General features: G+C 51.3%; 1 protein-coding gene across 1 annotated transcript in view; it reads right to left on the reverse strand.

Annotated features, from left to right (window-relative positions):
- Positions 1 to 23164, reverse strand: part of PPP2R1A (protein phosphatase 2 scaffold subunit Aalpha) — a 37724-nt gene extending 14560 nt beyond the window's left edge. The window contains exons 1-6 of the mRNA XM_003997451.6: positions 22993 to 23164; positions 8711 to 8801; positions 5784 to 5884; positions 1518 to 1750; positions 463 to 610; positions 205 to 360 (exon numbers count right to left, since the gene is read on the reverse strand). Coding sequence (XP_003997500.1) covers positions 205 to 360; positions 463 to 610; positions 1518 to 1750; positions 5784 to 5884; positions 8711 to 8801; positions 22993 to 23070 — 807 coding nt within the window. The 5' untranslated portion in view covers positions 23071 to 23164. The remainder of the gene's footprint in view (positions 1 to 204; positions 361 to 462; positions 611 to 1517; positions 1751 to 5783; positions 5885 to 8710; positions 8802 to 22992) is intronic.
- Between the last annotated feature and the right edge of the window lie 1408 nt (positions 23165 to 24572).

Raw genomic sequence — 24572 nt, forward strand, 5'->3', positions numbered from 1 at the left:
CACAGCACTTCAAGTTGCCAGTATTACTCAACCAGGTTGGCCATGTGAAAGGAGACCCACCCAGATGATCAGAGATCTTCATGCTCAAATACCTGATGACTCCATTGGATTTAACTAAAACCCCAGCTCCTGTATGTGGCCCCGCTCCTTCCCCTCTGAGGGCCTCAGTTTCCCCATCTGTGAGACGTCAACTGTCCCCCTCACCTCTGTGAACTTGTCGGCCACCATGTACCGGACACGCCAGGACTTGTCTTCGGCAGCCTGGCGCAGGGTGGGCATCACCAGGGCCTCCAGATCCTCTTGGGGCAGGAGCTGGGCGATGTTCACACACGCCTCTACCGCCAGCAGCCGCACCGAGTCCTGGGGAGAGGATTGGAGCAGGGAGAGGGAGGCAGAGGCCCGTTAGCTCTGGGATTCCTTGTAGACACGGTTTGGAGGGGGAGGAGGCTGGGGAGCACCCACCTGCTCGTCAGAGGCCAGGTTGGAAAACATGGGGATGATCTCACTCTTGACGTTGTCCAGCTCCAGCACCTTGGCAAACTCCCCCAGCTTGGAGGCTGCGGCCCGCCGCACCATGGGGGTGTCATCTGAGCACAGGTTCCGGAAGTACCTGGGGGTTGGAAACGGGGCTCAGGAGGAGGAATCCCTAGATCTCACAGCAGTATACAGTGAAAACAGCAGCTGGCTTTGCCTGCATGACCCCGGGCAAGTCAGGACCCCTCTCCCGAGTGTTCCCAGGCCTACAAAATGGAGCCGACGGCGATACTTCCTACCACACAGGGTGATAAGAAGTTTAAATGATAATGTGGTGAAAGCAGAGCAGTCAGTCTGCACATGGTTAAGTTCCAGTGCATGGAAGGTGATTATATCATTATGACCATATAAAGCTGTTGAGCTAAGAGGCTGGTCAGGGGCCCCTCAAAGGTTTTACTTTTCAGGAGCGACTGCTCCAATTAGAGATGCATGGGGGAAGCGTACACACGTGTACACACACACACACACACACACACACACACACACACACACGAAGCACGTGTGGCTAGCTGTAAATCAGTATGCTGTCATGTAAGAGCTCAGGGCCTGAGCTTGCTCAAGGACAGGAGCACATAGTAATAGGAGATTTTAATCCAATTAATTTTTGTGAACTGTTCCAGGAGAGTCTTACATACAAGAAATTCTCTGGGGTATCAAGACTAAGGGAGGAGGGTGGAGGAGGCAGCCAAACTGAGCCAGCATATGTGTGAGGGCTCTGGACCTAGGGCAGGCGAAGACAGCATCACACAGCACGGGTGGAGTGCTTTTATGAGTCAGATTCCATTCTAAGTACTTTGTATGTGGTAATTCTTGTAAATCCTTACACACCCAACGGGAGGAAGGAGCTCTCATTTCTTCATTTCCTAAGTGAGCATGAGGCTGTGTCTGGACCGGGCCTGGGGACACCAGCTCTCAGGGGCGGGTGGGGGAGGGGGGCTGAGCTGACAGAAGGGGTCCACGCTAAGGGCGAGGCTGGGACTCACTGTCGAAGTTCTGCCTTGACGGCGCTGGACACACGGGGGTAGCAGACAGAGAAGAGGCCACACGCTGAGGTGCGGGAGGTGAACCAGTCACCACCCGCCAGCCGCTTCACCAGCGGCACGAAGTGGGCCTCGAGGTCAGAGGGTGAGTGTTCATGTGAGATGGCCCGCAAAGACTCCACCGCTTTGTCCCGCACCACTGTCTCCTCCACCGTGGCCAGCGACTCCAGGGGCGGCTGTGGCAGAGAGTACAAGGTCACTGCAGGGTCCCTCCCCACTGCCCCAGCCTCAAGCCCCACCTCATGCCGCTCGCACATCTCCTCCACGGCCCTTGAAGGTGCTTCGGTGAAAGCCACGGACCTCACATTTATACCCGTCACTTTCTGAGCAGGTGGCCATAGTTGTCATTAGCTCTCAAAGTGCAGGGATAGTCACAGATGTTGACTGAACGTCTATTTGCTGGGTGTCCTAAACAGGGCCATTGCATCGCACAACTTAGGATGGGGGGAGGGGACAATGCTGGCTCTAACTCACTGAAGCCTATGAAGTAGGTCCCATGACTGTCTTCATTTTACAGAAGAGGAAACTGAGGCACCGACAAGCTAAATCACTTACCCATGCTAGTGCTAGCTACAAGCCAGGACCCAAACCGGGCCACCAGGCTCCTGAGCTTACACAGACAGAAAGTAGAAAGCACGGCTATGGTTTCTGTTAGACGACTGCCCCGAGCAGCTCACATCACTGGGGAACCTGAGCCCGGGGACCATAAAGCCTGGAGGGGGCAAGCTCCTTTAGGGATGTCTGACTGGCTCATCCCTATGTCCCCAGAGCCCAGCAGAGCTCCTCGGATAGGGTGGGAACTTGGCAATTACTGACCAGATGAAGGGAGACTTAAGTGACTCTAGTCTGTGCAAATAAAGGTGTGGAGGCCTGCAGTTTAAAGTCCAGTGTACTTGGACACATGTCAAATTCAGGAAGACATCATAAATGGAAATGCCTCCAGGGCCCGGGAAGGCAACAGAATGAAATAAGGAGCAAAGATGATGGGCGGGAGGAGGGAAAGCGGCAGAGCTGGGGAGGGCGGCTTCATCAACTAGCTTGACAGGAAAACACAGCTGGTAAAGCATATCTATTGTTCTCCAAAAGCAGCCGAAAGGGCCAGGTGTTTACACGTCAAACATCTCATTCAACACATGGCACCCCACGGATGAATCTTGAAGACCTTCTGCCTAGCAAAACAGGGCAGTCAGAAAAGGCCATGTGTTGTAGGATTCCTTTATATGCAGACCCTAGAGTCACCAGATTCATAGAGACAGAAAGTACAAAGGAGGGTCCCAGGGGCAGGGGAAGAGGGGACATGGGGAGATGCTGGTTAATGGGGACAATTTCGGTTTTGGAAGAGGACAGATGGTGGTGATGGCTGCACCACAATGTGAATATATTCCATGCCACAAAACCGTACAGTTAAAAACGGCTAAATTTGTAAATTTCACATATATTCTACCACAATAAAAACAAAAATTTAAAAATCTCATTTACGAATTCAAAAGGAAAATGTAATGCTGTTCCAGCCTGGGGGGCACCAGTCTCTGGCCTCTGTCATAAAGCCAGGCTATCGCAGGGTTTCTGGTTCTGGACCAGCTCAGAGCGTGGCTGAAGGTGGTGTCACTGGGCTGCTGCAGGGGCTAGGTTCCTCTTATCCTGATTTTCTTGCTCCCGCCGGCTGGCACATGGGAGGTCCTCAATCAGTATTTGCCGGGTTCAGTATTTACCTCAATCAGTATTTACCTGTTCCACTCAGAGAAAAACCTGTCACTAGAACAGAGGCCTGGGGACCAAGGCCAGGCAGTTCGTATGTCATGCAAGGGTCTCTGCCCAGTGGGTTGCCGAAGGCAGTGGTTGTCATAGCGAGGTCTGGACCACCCACAACAGGATCACTCAGGAGGCCTAGCCCAGCACAGGCCGTAAGAATATCAGACCATAAGAATATCCTGGGGCCCAGGAAGGTGTGTGGTTAGGAAACTCAGACAATGTTTTCCCATGATGAGCTGTACCGCAGGGCCTCTCTACAAAGTAGAGAGGGTGGAGCTCTCAAATCCAGAGAACATGCAGGGGAGGGGAGAGGTGTGAATCTCCTAAAATCACTGTACTTTTATGAGAGGGTCTAGAGTTTTCATCGGATTTTCAAAGGGACCCATAAATCCAAAAGGGTTAAGAGTTGATGATACAGAATCAATCCTCGTGCTATAACTACACGGGTCCCTGTGAAATTAATTCCATTTCACCTCTGCAGAGAACAAGGGCTCGGACACACCTCTGGGTTCCCAGGACCCATAGCTGGTACTCATGTTTGTGGAATGAACAAACTGCACAACAGCCATTTTCCATCGCTCTTTAATTGTCAAAATCCAGACTCACTGCCACCTCCTCCAGGAGGACTTCCTGGACAGCTCCCCCACCCCATCTGAAACAGGTGAGGTGCCTCCTCTGGGCTCTAAGCTCCCCCAGCTTCCCTCTTGTGCAGCTCCAGTCAGCCTGTGGAGCAACCGAGAGCCCTTGGAGGGTAGCAGAGAGGAGTGGCAATGGTTAAGAGGCAGGGGCCTAGGTTCAAATCCTGACTCTGTCTCTTCTCAGCTCAGGCAATCCACCTAACCAGACCTGGAGCCTCAGTTTCCTCATCTGTGAACTGGGGCTAGCACCAGCGTGTATCTCCTAGGGTCGCTAGGGGAGGTGACAGGTGACTGTGCAGAAGGCACCTGCAGGCACCAAGGAGCACCAGCACTTGGACCTGACTGGCCTTTGCTGGTGCTTGGGGGTTCTGAGTGCTCCGCGGCCCAGGGTCCTGAGGACGTGCCTGCCAGCTCATGTGAACACCAGAACAGCAGCCCCAGAGGACATGTGACCCTCCCCCAGAAGAAGTATGGGATGACCCTGACATGGCAGGGAAAGAACCTCAGGGTTCCAGCCCTGCTCCCCAGTGGGGAGGCCCACGCCAGATGAGGGCCCTGGGCCCCTTGCTGAAGCTATGGGGTGCGTGTTTTCTGCTCCTAAGTCCTCAGAGACGCTGCTGAAAGCTATACATTCTCTCCTCAGAAAAACTGCCAGGGGTTGCAGAAACTTCCGTGGAATTCAAGGGACTCCTTTTAGGCTGGTCCCCAGACCTCCTCATGTTCCTGTTAAACAACCCTAATCTATGCAAAATGTATGAAATGACCTCATCTGCATACAATTTTCTGTGTGTACATACACGTAAATTATACACGTACACACAGACGAAAGCTGACAGACCAAAATTTAATGACAATTATCAAATTTCTTCAGACGTACCTCTCCTTGGAAGAAAAATTACTGCATCTGCTCAAATCCCAAACTCCCCAGTTTTAAGAAGTGTCATTATTGCATACACTACTAAAAGGAAGAAAGGCTAATAAAAAATTTAAGACATCATTAAGGGCAGATGCCCAAGTATACAACTGTGTCTTTACGAACCATGACAGACAGAATTCCTGGGGGTGGGGTGGAGGTGGGGGCAGCAGTGGCCCAGGGCTCTGAGGGGTGGTGGGAACCAAAGGACTGGGAACCCCCCAAGGCTCCTCCCTCCCGGGTCGCAGGACCAGAGTCCTCCCTTCTCTTCTCACAAACAGCAGTTACTATTAGTATCTCAACCCCTTCTGTGTCCCCAGATGCCACCAAGCACGGGGGTGCTCACGCAGGTTCCTGGAATCCCAGCTCAGCCACTTAACACCCGTGAGGCCTTGGCCAAGATGCTCAACTTCTTGGCGTGTCCAGTGGCTCATCTACAAAAAGGGAACTGTCCCTACCCCAAAGGGTGGACATCACCTCAGGACACCATAATGACACTGACAGTGAACACCTGATAGTACTTACCACATGCCAAGGGCTTAAATCAATTATAAAGACAGGTTTTAAGGACTCCCATTTGATAGATAAAGTATAACGCAGAGAGGTTAAGTAACTCTTACAAGTCACACAGCAAATAAGCGGCAGAACTCGGATTGTCTCCAAGGGTGGGGCCTGCCACTGCTCAGGCAAGTGTCCAGCTAACAGTAAGGCAAACAAGTGCGTTTTGGGTACTGCTGACTTAAATGCCATTACTGACTTACTGCATTAAAGAGAATGTCCAAAGCCTGCCTGTTCCTAGAAGGTGGCCCCCGGCCTCTGCTGTATTCTTCCCACCCTGCTCCTGCCAGGGCCACGGGTCTGATCCCAAGGGGAGGGCAAGGGGACCACCCTGCCTCCCAGACTCACCAGCAGGCAGTGCACGTACTCGGGGCCTCCCACCAGAGTGGTGAAGGTGCCCAGCTGTTCCGCCAGGGCCAAGAGGACCTCATCCTCATCGTAGATGGTGTCTGTGGAACCAAGACAGACTCCGTTACAGTCCCGCCCCAAGTCTGACCCCAGCGCCTCAGTGACCCAAGCTGGGAACAAACAGGCTCCGTTCTGCGTCCTCAAGCCGTCAGCACTCAGTTTCCTCACTTTCCACCTGGGCTGGTGCGGACACTGGGGCACAGGCTTGGGTCAGAGGACAGAGCACCAAAGTCCCGCTTCTGTCATTTACGAGGTGAGGGACCCTGGGGAAGTGAGACCACTCTGCGAGCCCATTACTACCCCTGTAAGATGGTGCTAGCCCACCTCTCACCACGAGTCAATGAGGAGCAAACAAGACCACGCAACCAGAGCGCAGAACCCGAGACATGGGGGCTTCTCGCTTCGGTCCAGATTCTACCCTCAGCACTGCCCTCTCTGCCAAGAGCTCATCTTTCTCTTGAGCCTGAGAAATTCTTCTCTGTCCTTCAAGACTCAGTTCAGCTACTATTTCTTGGAAGCCTTCTTGACCAGACCAGGGCACGTCCCTTCTCCACACTCCCCCCAACTTCAAGCCACCTTGATCAGAGTCCTTATGTTAAGGGTCTAGGACTGGCTCCTCTCCGTACCCCAGTTTCTGCCAGAGACGAGCACCGCAGGAGCTCAGCCCACGTTTTCTGAGAGGACAGATGACCGTGTGAAGACAGAGCTGCCGTGTCCTCACGTTCAACCCAAAGACCTTTGTCCTCAACTGCTGACCTCTGTGGCAGAAGACGTCTCTGGCAGGAACTGCTCACCTCTGTGACAGAAGAAGCTAATCCCCCTGGCACCTATGCTAGCATTTCGACTTCCTGAGATTCAGCCAAGCATACAGCAACCCAGCCAGACATATTGAGGTTCCCGCGCGGCGGGCACGCCAAGTGACCATGCTCGGGCCAACGGGATGTGAGACGAGTGGTCAGTTCCACTCCGGGTCGCTTCCTCATCTCCTCCCTCTCTGCTCACAGCGCTCTGTCATCACACGCTCATCTTGTGCTGGGTTCTCTGCTCTACTGCTGGCTGGGGGGCAAGGGGGTGGTGGTGGTAAGTCACCTCACCTCTGGGCCTGTGTTCTCACCCTCAGACCCCAGCAGAGCTGTTGTGAGACCCAAGTGAAGAGGCGCTTTCTTCGAGGAGCTCGGCACAGGGCCTGGCCCGAGTCAGGACTTCCGTAAATGCAGGCCAGCGTGGCTCCGGGCCCACCGGGCGCTCGGGTCCTTCCCAGCCTCAGTTTCCCAAGCCCTACCTGTACACAGTTAACCTCACCCTCCCCATTTCCTCTATCTCCTTGTGCATTTCCACGGCCTTAACTCACGTTCAACTCAGTCTACAGTCCAGACTCCTCGCCTTCCTGAAAGTCAAATCTGCAGAACTGCCAGCACCTCACATTTTCACCGTCCCCAGCTCCACAGAACTGCTTTCCCAGCCTCCCTGCTCTCCTGGCCTCAAAGGCATAGGGCCGCCTCCTCCTGCCTGACACAGACCTGCCAACCCTCCACCGCAGGGTCACTCTGACCTCACCCTCCTTGCTGGGTGACTGCAACTGCTTCCTAACTGGTTTTTCTGCTCCTGCCCTGGCCCCCAAACTGCTCAGGCTCCTCACAGAATCCTGAGTGATCCTTCAAATCACCACACTCTCCTGCCTCAATCTTCCAATGGTTTCTGAGACGTGAATTAAAATCTAGACTCCATACATCATATATCCAGCACAGCTGGATTCAAACCCAGGTCCCGCCAACTCCTTTACCCACTTTATTACAGGGCCGTGCCACACGCCATACTCCCCATGCCCCAACCTGGCCCTGTCTCAGCGTCCACGAGCTTTCAAGTCTCGTCCACCGTTCGCCCATGGAAGCCACCTGGGTCGGGTCATCTGCTCAGCATCACATGTTAAATCCTTATGTGGCGTTCCCAGGCAGATGGATCAGTAGGAAGCATGAAGCGGTAATAAGAACAATGGAAACAGAGGACTTACTGTTAACTGGGGGCTCAGCCTGCGTCCGCCACTGTGCTCAGTGCTGTGCACACATTTTCAGAGAGGAGTGTGTGGGGCGGTCTGAGCACTGACACTTAGCAGCTCTTACCCTGCGCTGAGCACTGTATGAGCACTTTACACGCGCTCTTGTTTCACCTTTGTGTCAGGCCCGTTTCACACATGAAGAATCAGAGGCAGGCAGACGTGGAGTACCTTGCCCAAGGTCACTTAGTCAGAAAGTGCAGAGCTTGGGTCTGAATCCAGGTAGTCGGGACTCTCAGGCACTGCATCCAGATGTGCATCCAGCACGATCAGATAAATAACCTCCTAACTGTAGGATCTCCGGCCAATATATTACTTCACCTCTTCCTGCCTCAGTTTCCTCACCTACACAGCTGCTGTGAGATGAACTCAGAGAACGATGGGGACGTGCACTTACTGAGCACGGGCCCCCAGTCTGAGGACGTGAACTAACCCAATCTTCCCGAGAGGGGGTCGCGAGCACTGCCGGGCACGTGGTAGGCAGGGAAGCGGCAGCATTTATTATTACTGTTACTTAACGTTCACGTCAACGCTACGGCACGCACACGTTCATCCCTACTCTGTACAGAAAAACTATAAGGAACAGTTAGGTTAAGTAACTCACCTAACGTCACCAGCTGCTGACTGTTAGCAGTGCCAACCTGGCTCCATCAGCCTCCAGACCCCTTCTCCCAATCCAGCCCCCACCCCACGAGTGCCCGGCACAGGGCAGACGCTCACAAAACAATGTGTTAAATCCCCAATGAGGCCTCTCTAGCAGGAACCCCCCCGGCAGCCCCCACTCCGCCCGGGCCCCGGGGCCCCACCTCCTTACCTGTCAGGAAGGGCAAAAGCTCACTGCGGGTCCTTTCCACCCCAAGGGCCAGGGCGATGGTGGACAGTTTCTTGATGCTGTTGAGGCGAAGCTAATGAGAGAAAAGAACAGCAGGGTCAGAGAATCTTAGCAAGCCCCAACTTAGGGGTGTGGGACAGCTCTGGATCCAGACAGCCTCTGGAAGCCTCACTAATGTGTGGAAGGAGGTGGAACGGGGACTTGGCACACACCGACCAGGTGCGTGAGTCAGTAACTACAATGGTAGCCACGGCCTCAGAAAAAGCATGTAATGAGTCTTACGGAGCCAACACTCATTCTGTGGTGCTTCCCACACTCTAAAACCACGCTTAGACCACGCTCTAAAACCATTCACTGCTTCCCCACACTCCCGATCCTCCTCCTCTGCTTTCGCCCCTCCTGCACTCAGCACCTGACAGGCTCCAAAAGGGGCGGCCACGTTCCAGCACGTTTACTCTGTGGTCCTAGGCCAGGCACTCACACGACAACCCTGAGGGCAGCGTTGTGGTAAGCCCCGTTCTATATAGGGGGAAATAGGCTCAGGGAGCAAAAGTCCCTTCTACAGGTCACACAGCTCACATGGCGTGGGGCAGGGACCGAAACCCAGGACCACCAGCTAGCAGTGATGATGACAGGACAAACAATATTACAACAACACTGCTACATAAACAGTAAACTGTAAACTACAGTAAACTGTAACAATACCACTAGTGTAACAGGTTGAATAGCGGCCCTCAAAAGCTATGCTCCCGTCCTAACCCCAGTAATCATGAACGTGAAAACAGGGACTCTGCAGATGTAATGAAGTCAGCATCTCAAGATGAGATCATCTAATTCAAGGGGGAGCCCTGTGAAACAGAAAATATGTTTACTGGTCCCTGCCCCTGGTTCCTGCACAGAGCTCCTAAAACCCTTGCAACTTCCTAAGTGGTAAAAGCACTAAGAGCATCTTCCATTCTAATATTTGGTTTACGACCCTGATTCCTGACACAGAGCTCCTAAATCCCTTGGAATTTCCTAAGTGACAGGAATGTCTTTTGTTCAATGAGCAAATCTGGGTGGGCTCCTGGATGCGTGCTGGTCACCAGGAAGACCAAGCCACGGTCACAGCCAGGAAGCCCCCACTACTGGGAAAGGGGCTGGAAATGGGAGCCGATGGTCAATCATGCCTGCAAGATGAAGCTTCCATAAAAACCCACAAAGTATAGGGTTTGGGGAGCGTCCAGGTTAGTGAACACATCCACGTACCAGGAGGGTGGTGCATCCCAAATGCAGGGGAACAGAAGCTCCTGTACTCAGGACCCTTCCAGACCTTACCCCGTAGGTAGCTCTTCATGTGGCTGTTCATCTGAATCCTTTAAATCTTTTATTAAATAAGCTGACAAATCTAAGTGTTTCCCTGAGTTCTGTGAGCTGCTCTGGCAAATAATCAAACGCAAGGACAGGGTCGTGGGAACCTCCAATTGGTAGCCAAGTCTGACAGAAGCTGTGGGTGACGTGCGGACCTATTACTCGCAACAGGCATCTGAGGTCGGGGGTCTCGGGGTACCGCGCGCCCTTAACTGCGGGATCTGTGCTGACTCCAGTTAGTGTCAGAACTGAAATGCACTGTGGGACACCCAGCTGGTGTCACAGAGAACTGCCTGGCGTGAGGAAAACCTCACACGTGGTGTCAGAAGCGCTGAGTGTGGTAGCGCTTTGCTCTACACGGCCAATGACCGTGTCCCAGTGAGACAGAGAAGGAGACACGGAGACACCATGGGGGAAGATCATGTGAAGATGGAGGGTGAGACCGAGGCGATGGGTCCACAAGCTAAGGAGCGTCAAGAATTGCCAGCTGCTGCCCAAAGCCAGGAGGGAGGCATGAACTGAATCTTCAGAGCCTCCGGGAGGAGCCAACACCGCTGAGGCCTTACTTCAACCTCCGGCCTCCAGAACGGTGAGAATCATTTCTGTTGCATTAAGCCACCAAGCGAGCGGTCACTTGTGGCACCAGGACGCTAACGCATCTGGCTAACACAGGAGCCGTCTCACACGGAGCACCTCCCAGGGAAGTCAGCATCCGACACCCCCTTCCCTCCCGCGGAGACCGGCTCAGAGAGGCGGACACATGCAGACGCGAGCACTGGGAGAGCAGGGACCTGGCACGCAGGCCCGGAACGGAAAGCCCTCTCAGTCCTCCAGTTCCACAGGGGCTGTGGCAGAATGAAGGACGGTCACGAGCGTGGGAGTAGAAGGAAACACCCTTGTGAATGAGTAAGCCACTGCCAGGCACCCAGAGGGCATTCTCTTCCTGGAAGGAGAGGCCGAGCAAGAAGGCACGGGGCTCCCTGGGCGGGTTCTTTTCCCAAAGAGGTCTGCCTGCCAGTGACTGCGATCCTACATCGGTCCCCCGGTCCAGGGGTTCAAAAGTCTCTCTGAGATTACAGACACTGGTGGGACTCTGAGGAAATGCTATGGCAGCCTCAGCTCTCAGAAAAATGCACTCACAACTTCTCATACAATGTCACTGGGTTTTTGGGTTTAATCTGGTCCAAACGCTCACTTCTCTGGCAGCAATGAACCTCAAGATTAAGCATCACGAGGCCTCTGTGTTATTTTTAGCCAAAAATTAAAACACATATAGAGACAGGCCAATAAAAACATAAAAGCAGGGGCACCTGGGTGGCGCAGTCGGTTAAGCGTCCGACTTCAGCCAGGTCACGATCTCGCGGTCCGTGAGTTCGAGCCCCGCGTCAGGCTCTGGGCTGATGGCTCAGAGCCTGGAGCCTGCTTCCGATTCTGTGTCTCCCTCTCTCTCTGCCCCTCCCCCGTTCATGCTCTGTCTCTCTCTGTCCCAAAAATAAAATAAAACGTTGAAAAAAAAAAACATAAAAGCAAAATATGGTAAACACTAACAGTTAATGAATATGGGTGGTAAATATAAACCTCTTCTGTAAATTGCAGGCAAGTGAATATTTTGAGCATTTTGGGCCACACAGTGTCCGTCCCAACTACTCACCTGTGCACTGGCACAAAAGCAGTCACGGAACCAGACGATATGCCAACAAATGGGCCAGGCTGTGTTCCCATAAAACTGCACTTGCAAAGCAGGCCGTGGGCTTAATGTGGCCCATGAGTTATAGTCTGCTGGCCCTGGTACTAGCCTTTAAATGTTCTGTATGTTTGAAGTCTTCCATAATAAAATATCAGGGGGAGCACTGACTCAGTTGCCAGTTTCTTTCCACCTTATTGCCTCCAAGTTGGATCTCTGGGTTTTTCTCTTGGCTGGGCTATGGGGAAATGTACAGGGGGGGGCCAGGGCCACACCAGGTGAACGGCAGTCCTGAGCACAAGGAGATGGTGGCAAGGAATGATCATATGCATAATGCCAGCAACAACAGCTGCTAATGTTTACTGATCACTTACTATGCGCTTGGTAGCCTTCAAGTGCTTGATGTGGAGAATTACCATATTTGATCCCTAGAAATGGGTTCTAAGGCAGGTATTGTATTGGAATCCTCCTTTTAAGGGTAAGGATGCTGATGCACAGAGAAGCTGTCATTTGCCAGAAAGTAGCAGAGCCCAGGCTGGAAGCCAGGAACCCTGACTCTTAATCTCAACATCACTACAGTTAAGGAAAGACGCCCAAGGGGTGGACGCATGAGAACCGGGGCATCTCTGCCATGGGAGAGAGCCCCCTTCCCTCCTGCTGTCCCTGGAGATTCTGGTTTTGGTGTCGTTGAGAACGTCAGATTACTTTCTTCAGCACAGACAGCACCGTGAACACTCAAGAAAGGCAGCACGGGGTGGTGCTCTGGAGCCACACGGCCTGGGTTCAAGGCTAAGCAGCTTTGCGTTATTAGCTATGGGATCTCGAGCCACTCTTTGCACCTTTCTGAGCCTCAATTTCCTCACCTGTGAACTGGGGATTACAACATCACCTATCCTCAGGTTACTGTGAGTGCCGAGTGACATATCCTGGGAACACCCTAGGACCAGCTAAGACAATAATGGCAGCTGTGTCCATTTCACCTGCTGTAGCACCTGATTTTGTTCAGGTATCAAGAAGGGCTATGTGGCAGCTGGGTAGGTATCCACTGACGTCTCTCTTCCCTTCTCTTTGAGGGAGATATTTCCGTGGTACATACTGTGTGCCAGGCACCATTCTAGGTGCTTTCATGTCTTAACTCACTGGATCCTCACAACCACCCCAGGAGGTAAACACAGGATCACCCACCACATGACAGAGAAAACAAAGGCACAGGGAGGTTCAGTAACCTCACGCAGCTCAAAGGTGGCAGAGCCAGGATGGGAACCCAGCCACTTGGCTATTCACCAGAACCATCAATCTGTATTTCTGTGTTTTTCCTTTGGGGGTGGGGGTACCCTGAGCAGGTCTAATAACAACCACAATTCCAAAAGAGAGGAAAGCATAGACGACCCTAGAAACATCTGCAACAGCTGAAATGAGATATGAACAGTCATGACTTCCACAGGCTTTGCTGACGCTATTTGCGCTCTGCTATCATAACACTACAGTTTGTAATAGAAGGAAAGGTAAACCGGAGTTCTAGGGTAGTGACAAAAAAGGCATTATTTTTCTCATCTGAATTCAGATGGGAATTCTCTGCTGGAATTCTAGACAGGCCCTGGGTTAAGAGCTCCTGCAGTGGGCTACATTGCCTCTCGTAACCCCTGGGTCGCAGCTGTGCACATGATCCCCTCAAGACATTTCTGAACCGTGCCTGCATCCAACATGACTAGGAAATTAACGCCCAGCCAGTGAAATCCAAGCGAGAATGGTGTGTGCAACTTCTAGAAGTGTCCTTGAGAGGATCTGGGGTCACACTCTTCTTCCGAACAATGTGTAAGAGCCTGAGACCCTGACACCACGGAGTGCCACACCAGCTTGAACTGCCATCAGACAGGAGTCAGAAATAAACCAAGCTCATTTAAACTTCCTTTTGAATTTTCCTATGATTTACAGCCAAACTGAATCCCAATGAACTCAGCACATGACCTAGTTCTGGACAAGGAGCAAGTTGGCCAAGGAGCTTCCAAAAAAGATTTTCTTCCTTGGGAAATAAGGGAGAAGGACAGAACAAAACAAAACAAAACAAAACAAAACAAAACAAAACAAAACAAAACAAAAACAAACAACCCTCTCTGTCCTGGGTCGGCCCCTGCTTTCAGTGTGGTCCTGGGAGGACTTAATGACAGCAGACACTGCAGCAATCTTGTGACCACACTAGGCAGGTCAAAAAACCAGCATACTCTGACCCAATTCTGTGATATCCTTGAGCTGCTGAACTCATTACAGAAGGGAAAAACGAACCCTTACTTGTAGGAACAACTGTTGGGCTCTCTGTGACATTTCTGATGGAGTAGCTACCGACATCAATGAGAAATAAGAAAAGAAGAAGAAGAAGAAGAAGAAAAAAAAAAAAAGAAATCCTTCCTGTTCCTTGATCATGTCACAGTGCTGGAAAAGTACCCTGTGCACTGTCCCCCAAACTGGTCCCTGGGCTGCGTCTGCCTGTATCCCCAGCAGTCTTCAGCACACAGCCCAGTACCCAACGACATGATGGATAAAATCTCCCGTCCTGCCACCACATCCACCTATAAAAAGCACTACTTGGCTTTTTAAGGCCCATGTTCCCATTCGATCCACAAAGCCTCCCTGACGTGAACATGCACAGTGTGACCCCAGGGAGCTTTCCTGACCCAAGTGTGTATGGGGTGAGCCACACGCAGTCCATCTTCCCTTCACAATCAAGAGTGAAACCCAAAGGCCTTACTGTGGCCTCCGAGGCCCAAACACAATCTCGCCCCTGTCTCCCCACCCACTCTCACCGCCCACCACCCCCTTGCCCCCAGAAATCCTGTCACAACGGTTTCCTTGACAATAACCAACAAACCAATGCCACCCCAACTCTCCCCCAGCTCTTTGCACTTGTTGATGTGCTGTTTCCTCAGCCAGAGACACTGTCCCTCCAGACACCCCCAGTCTCTGCTGGATCCTCACACATGACCCTCCCAGGGAAAACAGCAGGCCATCGCTCTCCACATGCATGAACTCTCATCGCTCTTGACACAGACTTCTCTGTTCAGTTTGTCCTTCACCCTGTGCGCCAAGCACCTAGGACAACACTTGGCATGGAGCTAGAACAAGAAATATTTGCCGGATTAATGTTTTCTCTCTTTTTTTTAATAAAGGAAACGCAGATGTTAGTACAAGCAGCAATAACAAGTTTCTTAGAGGAATGCGCTCCAAACTGGAACTGTTTGCAGCAGCTGGTGGCTGGCAATGGGGCGGTGGGGTCTGTGACGTAATGTGTGTGCTTTACCAAGGAGCTGCGGCCTGGGGAAGTGCCCAGTGAGTGACAGAAGTCTCTCCACCTCCTCTAACGCCCTATATATCTTGCCTCCTTATTCCACAAAGGATCACGTTTCTAAATGAACACAATGTGTGTGGGTGTGAAAAATGACGCATCCACCTGGCAATCGTTCAGCACTGCTGAAGAGGGGAAATGGGCATCACAACCTCTACTTCTAGATCGCGTGAATTTTTTAGTAACAAAGGAGCGTGTACTCTGGCTTTCCCCATTAGCTAAGGGCTCCCAGGCCAGTCTGGCCACTCGGAGCTTTGGTTTCCTCACGAGAAGAGTGGGAATCACAACAGTGCCTATGGACTCACAGGATTGCTGGGATGATCTAATGAGGGAAACTGAGAGACAGAGCCTGGCAGGTACCAAGCACGTAAGTATTACTGTTATTCTTATCATGTCTCTTGTGTATTTGGCTTTTCGTGGGGGAGGTGGGGGAGGAACAACAGTACTCTCTCCCCCCCTCAGAAACTGCAGCACTAGAGTGAGTACCTCCCACCGCAGCTGGCCTCGCATGATGATTATTTATGGACGCGCCTGTCTCCCCGGTTTGGAAAGTGACTGGTCTCTGAGACGAGGGTCAGGACTGTTACCAGTGGTGATTCCTGAACCTTTGACAGGGCTGAGCACACTAAAAGGCATAAATAGAAACGATTTAATTTACAGAGTACTTACTACATGCCAGGCACACAGCCAGGTACTCTACACATGTTCTCTCTTGCTATTCTGGTAACCCCACAAGAGGTAGATGCCAGCCCTGTGTTCATTCCACAGACGGGCAAGTGGGGTACAGAGAGGGGAACGCAGGCCGCCCCGCGAACCGTGGCAGAACCTGGAACTCGCACCCAGTTCCGCACTACCATCCTACACAACTTCTCTTTCTCTAGTTTAAACTCTCAGACAGCAACCTCATTTCTAAGTTCTGCTTCACCAATCCCCCACGCATTCCACAAAAAGAAGTCAAAGCTTGTAACGCCACGTTCCTAAGACATGGCCATGGGGCGTGCTGCTGCAAGGTCTCAGACAGTGGCTAGTGACTGCCCTGTCTACACGGTACAGCTCGCTAACCCAGCCTGTTTGTCTTCCATCCTCTTTTCTTTTAAACAATCAAGGCCAGAAGCGCTGAGTAGTAACTCATAAATTTCGAATCCAGGATTTCGAATCCTGGTCTGCTTCCACCCATGACATGGTCTCCCTGTGTCACTTCCAGGCGTAGGCTTTGTGTCCACAGGGGGCTCAGCTGAGTGGTGAGGAGTGCTGCCCTGAAACCCAGTGTCCCTGGCTAACTGCTAGTGTCACTACTTACCAGGTTGCGGGACACCAACTGAGTATCCTTATTTATTGAATGTGAAGATTCACAGCCAAATTTGCAAACTGATTTAAACAAGGCGATTGTAAAAGACACTTCTGAAGCAAGCGAGGAGATCTGATTATGAACTGAGGTTTAGGGGATACTGAACAATCACTGACGCAGATGATGGCACTGTGATTATTAAAATATCCACTGTTTTAGAGGTGCTATGTGGGAGAAAGTATGTGGGAGAAAATGTCTGAAGCCTGGGACTGATTTTAAAATACTTATAAATGGGGGTTCCTGGGTGGCTCAGTCAGTTAAGCGTCCGATTTTGGCTCACGTCATGATCTCAAAGTTCGTGGGTCCGAGACCCGCATAGGGGTCTGTGCTGACAGCTCAGAGCCTGGAGCCTGCTTCAGATTCTGTGTCTCCCTCTCTCTCTGCCCCACCCCCACTTTCACTCTGTCTCTCAAAAATAAACATTAATAAAAATGTTTAAAATACTTAAAAAAACAAACGACCCCCCACCCCTGCCAAAACCTGAAGGAGGGAAAAGAACACAGGAAAAAAAGTTGATATTTGATATTTAACCATTGAAAAAACTTTTAATTTTTTTTAATGTTTATTTATTTTTGAAAGAAAGGGTAGACAGAGCGGGAGTGAGGGAGAGGCAGAGAGAGAGAGGGAAACACAGAAATCCAAGCAGGCTCCAGGCTCCGAGCCGCCAGCACAGAGCCCGATGCAGGGCTCGAACCCACGAATTGGGAGATCATGACCTGAGCCGAAGTCGGACACTCAACCGACTGGGTCACCCGGGCACCCCTTCTGAAAAAAACTTTTAAAGGAAAGTATAGGTAAGATGTTTTTGTGAAGATTCAAGTAACACACACTGAGTACTCAGCAGCATGCCGCCGGGCACATGGCAGGAGTTCTAGACCTCAGCACTACTGGACCGTCTCCGTCTCCGTCTCCGCGGTGGGGGTCGTCCTGTGCTGCATAGGACGCTGAGCAGCATCCCCGCACCGGATGCCAGACGCACTCTCCCACCAGTCGCGACAGCCCAAAATATCTCCACATTCGTCTCCTGGGGAAACGAAGTCATCCCAAGTCAAGAACCACTGCTCTAGAGTGATCATGAATAGTTTTTAAAAATGCCCGAAGCCCCTCACCTTGACAGACAAAGCCCCCATTATCTCAGCACCACTAAGACTACTCCCGGCCAACACTTACCGAACACTTAGCATTCGTCAAGCACTGTTCCAAGCATTTTCCACAGGCTATACTACTGAATCCTCACAACACCCTTATGAACTCCCAAATGACAAAACCACTCCATTTTATAGATGAGAAGACTGAGAGAGAGAGCCTAACAGAGACCCACCCTCTCAGCCAGGGGACCATGCTGTCAGCATCACCGTGTCCCAAGCACCCGTGGATACTGCAACCTGGCCTCTGCCACTCACGGACTGGGCAGGCCTTACATAAGGGACACCATCTTTCTGCACATCACCTTCCCGAGTATAAACAATGAGCTACCACGACCACTGACCAAGGTCGTCACTACCGCATGCCTACTTCTAAGCAGCCACTTAACGTGTCGGGTCTACCGCATCTTCACAACCTCCATGGCAGATGCTGCTTCCTCATCATTATCCCCACTCTCAGGACGAGGAATCCGGGCCCAGTGAGGACAAGGAATTGGTCCAAGGATACACAGGGAGCAAAGTGGCGGAGCTGGGATTCAAAGCTCAGTCATCCTTGACTCCCCCTTCACCACCCACCACATTATATCCTATCCACCGGCAAACCCCAACAGCCCTTCTCTCAACAGACCTGGAATCTAACCTCTTCTCCCTACATACGTGCCGACACCAATCCTGGGTGCTCTGCGACGGCACCCCAGCAGGTCTATCTGCTCCTGCCCAGCCCCCACTAAACAGCCACAAGGATCCTTTAGAATTAAGTCTGAACATGCCATTCCTCCAGCCAAAGCCTTGCAGCATCACCAGAGCCTTTGCTCTGGTCCACAGGCCTTCACTCCATCTCGTTTCAGACTGGTCCTCACCTCTCACCACTTTGCCATTCATTCTGCTTTAGCCACGCCTCCGGCCTGCTGGCCTTTCTCTAAACACAAGGAGCACGCTCCCACCTCAGGGCCTTTGTACCAACGTACCAACAGCTGGGAGAGTCCTCCCTGCCCCCAATTCATTCAAGTCCTTACTCCTGATCCCTTCCTCAGAGAACCTTCCCTACACACCCTGTCTAAAAAGCAGCCCGGGGCTTGCTCTATTCCCGGGTCCCTGCCTTATTTTTCTAATAAACAATTACTGCCACTGACATCACATTCTTGATCCGTCTGCCTCCTCTACTAGAACGTAAGTCCCACAAAGGCAGCAGCTTTGCTCTTTTACTCCCCAGTGTATCCTACCCTTTAAAGTTTATTTATTTATTATTTAGAGAGACAGGATGGGCAGCATGCACATGTGCACACAAGTGGGGGAGGGGCAGAGAGGAGAGAGAAAGAATCTCAAGCAGGCTCCACACCGTCAGTGCAGAGCCAGATGTGGGACTCCAACTCACAAACTATGAGATCATGACCTGAGCCAAAACCAAGAGCCAGATGCTTAACTGAATGAACCACTCAGGCACCCCTCTCCTAGCATTTAAAACAGTTTGGTGCGTAGGAGGTGCTGAACAAGTATCAGCTGAGAAATGAATCAAGACTAGAGGATTGCAGATCCCATGTTTTTTCTAGTATCTTAGGCTGTCTCATTAAAGGCCAGTTAAAGTATCTGGCATATGGAAATAGCAAGTTTCTGTCCCTCCCCAAATACTGTCCTCTCCTCAGGTCTTACCCTTCCTTTGGGAACCTTTCCTGGGTCCTCCACTTTTCAGCTGCATAAATCTGGCCAAGATACTTACTGTGCTGTGCTTGTTTCCCCATCCGGAAAATACAGGTACACACAGGACCCACTTCAGAGAATGGCTATGAGAATTTAGTAAGCCCGCAAATGTACTGCCTTTTGTAGCCGTTAGCTTAGCGCGATCACCCAACAGACATCAGCTATCATTATTATTTATCCAACCCTTTGTGAGCTCCTGTATCACTGGATATCATAGGCACCGCCACAGGCCTTCCTGGTGATGACTGTGACTTTGGGTTCTGTTCTGAGGCCTGTACTGAGCCTCTGAATCCTGAGAGATGAATCAGAGCCAAGCCCTGTCCTCAGAAAGCCCATACACATGGACACAGATGCAATCTCTGAGATTCTGTCGCTGATTCTTAGGAAAATGTTCAAATTCCTTTCACACCCAGATCTGTATATATCTGTGTGAAAAGATTTGGAAAAAACACAAGCAAAAAGTGCAAGTTGCAGAAAAAAATATTTAATGTTTAAAAAAATAAAAAGCCACTTGCTTTCTTTTTCTATATTTGACTGGAGCACACTCAAATACAGTGCAGACTCCAGAAGAAATCTAATGCAGATAATAAATGCAAGCCATAGATCTAAGTTTATATCTTCTGGTAACATTAAAAAAATAAGCATGCAAAATTAATCTTAATAGATTTTATTCAACCCCTATAACAAAATTTTTATCATTTCAACAGGTAACCCAGATAAAAAGCTTCACTCCATTCTCCATTGTGTGTCTTTGAAATCTGGTATGCATTTAACTTCCAAGTACATCTCAACTCAAACTAGCCATATTGCACGTGTTCAATAGCCATATATGGAGAGTGGCTACCACACTGAACTGCACACGCCTATGAAGATTTGTAAGGACCTGACAACATGGGTTACTCTGGGGGCGGGGAGGAGAGGATGGGATTTGATACAGAGATGGTTTAAGTCAAAGGTTGGCACTCTCTTTTCTCTAAAGAACTAGGCAGTACATACTTTAGGCGTAAAGGGGCCAGACTGTCTCTGTTCTCAATTCTACCCCACTGTCGTGTCACAAAAGCAGCCATGGACAGTATGTAAACGAATGGGTCTGTGTTTTCAATAAAACTTTATTAAAAATAAATAGGCAAAGGGCCACCCGTGGCCCTTTGCCAATCCCTGTAATGATGAAAGATAGAAGCAGAAAACGTCCACCTTTAGCCCAGAAGGCTGACCTACAGCTTGCCTACTTTCAATAAGGACCAAATATGTACTGGTTACTACATTCTTTTTTTTTTTTTTTTTTAATTTATTTTTGGGACAGAGAGAGACAGAGCATAAACGGGGGAGGGGCAGAGAGAGGGAGACACAGAATCGGAAACAGGCTCCAGGCTCTGGGCCATCCACCACAGAGCCCGACGCGGGCTCGAACTCACGGACCGCGAGATCGTGACCTGGCTGAAGTCGGGCGCTTACCGACTGCGCCACCCAGGCGCCCCCTGGTTACTACATTCTTAAAGAGGCTCATGACTGCCTGTACATCTCACCCATAGTTAATATCAAGCTAAATGATAATCACTAGAAAAACCTTCTGAAAGTAGTTTTATGAGTAGAAATTCTAAGAAAACATTTATGATCTAATACTCCCTGCAAAATCCCTCACCCTTGAGCACTAAGCATATAATAACCACTGGCTACATACAGCCAAAGTGCAGCTCTTTCTGCCCACAGGTCCTGTCCCGGTGCTACTTAAATAAATTTACTAAGCTGCACCATAAAATATCTCAAGAACTCTTTTCTGACCGTCGATCCAGGAACACCTGGTTTAAGTGATTGCTCAGGACAGCCTTGTGAGTCATGACCCCTTTCACCTTCATCTCCCAACACCAACAGCTCATTCTCTTGGTTCCAGCTACAGTGGCCTTCCTGCAGTTCCCAGAACACGTGCTGCACCATTCCTGCCTCAGGACCTTTGCACTTGCTTCTTTTAGCTGAATGCTATTCCCCAGACATCCATGGGGCCTGCTCCTCACTTCACATCTCTGTTCAAATGTCCCCTTCTCAATAAGGCCTTCCCTAGCCATTCTATCTGAACCTGTAACACTCTCCTGTCCTCCCCATCCCTGCTTCATTTTTGTCCAAAGCACTGTTACCATCCTGACAGCATACATTTTACTTAACTGTCTTATTATCTGCTTCCCCACATGGCAACATAAAGCTCCAGGAGGCGGGTAGTTTTTGTTCATCTTGTTCCCTGCTGTGTACCTGTGCCTAGAACAATGCCCTACCCAGAGGAGAGGCCCAATAAATACTAACCGATTCACTATCACAATACACTGTTGTTTCCTCCCCACATGACACACGTGTTAATAATGTATTCAGCTGTTTCACATCTACCTCTTGTATAACAAATGGTGTCACCATTATATCCTCAGCACCATAAGTGATACGTGGCAGGTGTTTACTGAACAAATGAATTTACACAACAGCCCCATGAACCAGATAATGACCTCCATTTGAGAGAAGAGGAAATCAAGGCTTAAGGAGATTAACCAACTTGCCCATGTCTATTAGCAAGAAGTGGAAGAGCCAGGAGTACAACAGCAACCGGTCTGACTCCAGAGCCAGAAAGCTCTACCTCGAGATCACTCAGAGGCTGGGCCCAGCGCAATCCGCTCAATTTTATAAACACACAAATTCTGGCCCCTATAAAGGGAGGACGGGACCTCTTCAATTACTTCTCACTCCAGTAATTGTAGCCAACGTTTATTAGGCCCTCATAACAACTAAGCACCGTTCTATTTTACTTGCGGTATTAACTCCTTCAGTCCATCACAAGCACTCAGTGAGGCCTGAACTATCATTAGCCCACGTTTCGGGGAAAGCGGGCCCAGAGCCGTGAAGTAATGCGCACAAGGTCACACGACGGGTGGGAGGTGGAGCTGGGATGGGCAAACCGTGGAGTCCTCAGTCTTCTCAACCCTTGGCCAGCCCGGCTCAGCCGGGCTGCCATCCCACTCACCAGAAATGTGTTAGCCTGTTTAGTGAACTGTCCACCCGCAGTTCGGCAGGATCCCCAAAGCGGGGGAATTTCTACCTCGAAATCCGCTCTTAAATTTGGCTAGTTGCCCCCTTGGGAGTGGGGTTTTCGCCGCCCCTCCCCTCCGGGAATCTACACCAAAACTGAAGAGGGAGGGAGAGCAGGAACTGGAAAGACAGCCGTCATCTCTCAGTCCCCATTTAGAGAGTTTACCCCCACAGCGCTAAGGCCTAGCCGCCGGATCTCCCAGGAAGGGGAAAACCTACCGGGGTCCCGACCCACCAGGCGCCCCTCCCCCACTCGGAGCAAGTCGCACACCCTCCCCATCCCAAAGGGCCACTCAGGGGCTGCGGCCAATCACCGAGGCTTTCCCTCCGCCCCACCCAGTGGCCCGACCCCCTCCCCGGCCAAAGCTTCCCAGGACCCCGGCAGCCGCATGCACTCGACAGGGCAGGCCTGGGACTGTCCAGGGTGGCCTGCCTCCCGCCCTCCGGTGGGCCGACACCCAATCCCCGGCGCCGTCTCATCCAGTCCTGGCACCCGAAGACGTGAGAGCTGGACGCTGATTGGCCGCGGCCCCCTTCCGCCGCTCCCGGCGAACACTGAGCTTTCTCCGCGAGGGCCGTCCGTGCCCCCATTACCCCTTCCCGGCTTCCCCAAGTTCCCCGTGGCCTCCGGACCTGAACATCCTCGTTGCGGAGCTCGTCTATCAGCACCGCGATGGGGTAAAGCGAGTCGTCGCCGTCCGCCGCCGCCATCTTGGCTCCGTCCCGTTCCTGTCAGACCGCGGCCAGCGCCGTGCTGAACCCGGTGCAGGGAGGGGCAGGGATGGAAAGAGGACGAAAGACGAGCGTGGGGGCGCCCGAGCCACTTTACAGGGGCTGCCCCACGGTCATTGGCCGCGCTACGCCAGGCCAAGTCTGCATTTCGTTGGTCCGGACAAGTGAAGCCCCGCCCACTTCCATTTGCCATTGGTCGAGGGGACGAGCTGAAGCTGCCTAAGTATAGCAGAGAGGGGAAGGAAACGGAAGTGCGTGGTATCTTAGCGACCAAGATTGTGCCCGCCTACGTTGCCGCTAACAACGGCCCAGAGGAGCGGCTGTTTTAGCCAATGAAGGGCGGAATCGAAGGAGGCAAAACCTGCCTTCTGGCGAGCCTGCACAAAGCTTCTGCGCCGGCGTCGCTAGGATTGCATGACGTCATGTGGGGAGCGAGACAGTCTGCAGGTTTTGGCTTGTGAGCTGGTGGCTCTAGTGGCTGATGGGTCTATCCGCAGCAACTTTGTGAAGGAGGAGTAGGGGTTGAGACTTTGGTTTTATGCTTTATTTTGCGGAGGCCCACACAAGGGCGGCGACTTGCCTTACTTTCTGCCTGAAGCTCAAGCCCCGTGTGGTTCTGGTTCCAAAGCAGTGTTTACGCACATCCATTCCCCGTTTTGCACTTCAGCAGTCCTGGAAAATTAGAGCCCTCTCCGTACATCGTGCTTTTTCACGTGAAACAGCATTTGTCCAAACCATCTCTTCTACTTGGAGAGCAGTTCCTATTTAATGCTCAGATCTCTGCATAAATGTCTCCCCTTCCCTGCCTCTCTTCAGGCTTGGTCCTCCAGTCCCCGGAACCACATACCACCACCACCCCACCCTAAACCCACGTATCTCTCAGTCTCTCACCTGTCTGTCCCAGAATTTCTATCCCTGGGCTGGCACTGTGACTATGCGCTGGAGTCTTACCTCTCACAGGGTGGGAGCAGTGTTGGGTCTTACTAATTAATCGCTATTCCAAGCTTTACTCAACACAGCCCCCCACCACATTTTAAGAGCACCTTAACACAGGGAGTTGGGGAATGGGGAAGAGAAGACCTGGGATGCTTTTCCCCCCTTCACTGCCCCCTTGAAAGCCAGAGCTGAGCTAGGACTCCTGGACACGTCTGAATAGCCCAAGCTTCTTTTCCAAACATGCCTACCCACTCCAGTGAGACAACTGTTCCTCATACACGGAGATGGTGGTAGCATTACATATTTCAATCCTTGCCTTGCATGTGCCCAGGATCTCCCCACCACTACAACAGCTCACTGAGACTATGGGTTTTCATAGGTAAGAGTGCACTTTAAATATAAAATTTTCTTTCTCAAATATACCTCACTAAGGCTGGGGTGGGGAGGTCACAGGCGTGCCATGTACAGACAACTCTCTGAATCAGAAACAGTCTCAAACAGCAACTTGATTCTGGGCAGACTCTGTAAAGAACAGGCCTCACCAT

Source organism: Felis catus, chromosome E2 (genome assembly GCF_018350175.1).
Source record: "Felis catus isolate Fca126 chromosome E2, F.catus_Fca126_mat1.0, whole genome shotgun sequence".
In the NCBI taxonomy this organism is placed as follows: domain Eukaryota; kingdom Metazoa; phylum Chordata; class Mammalia; order Carnivora; family Felidae; genus Felis; species Felis catus.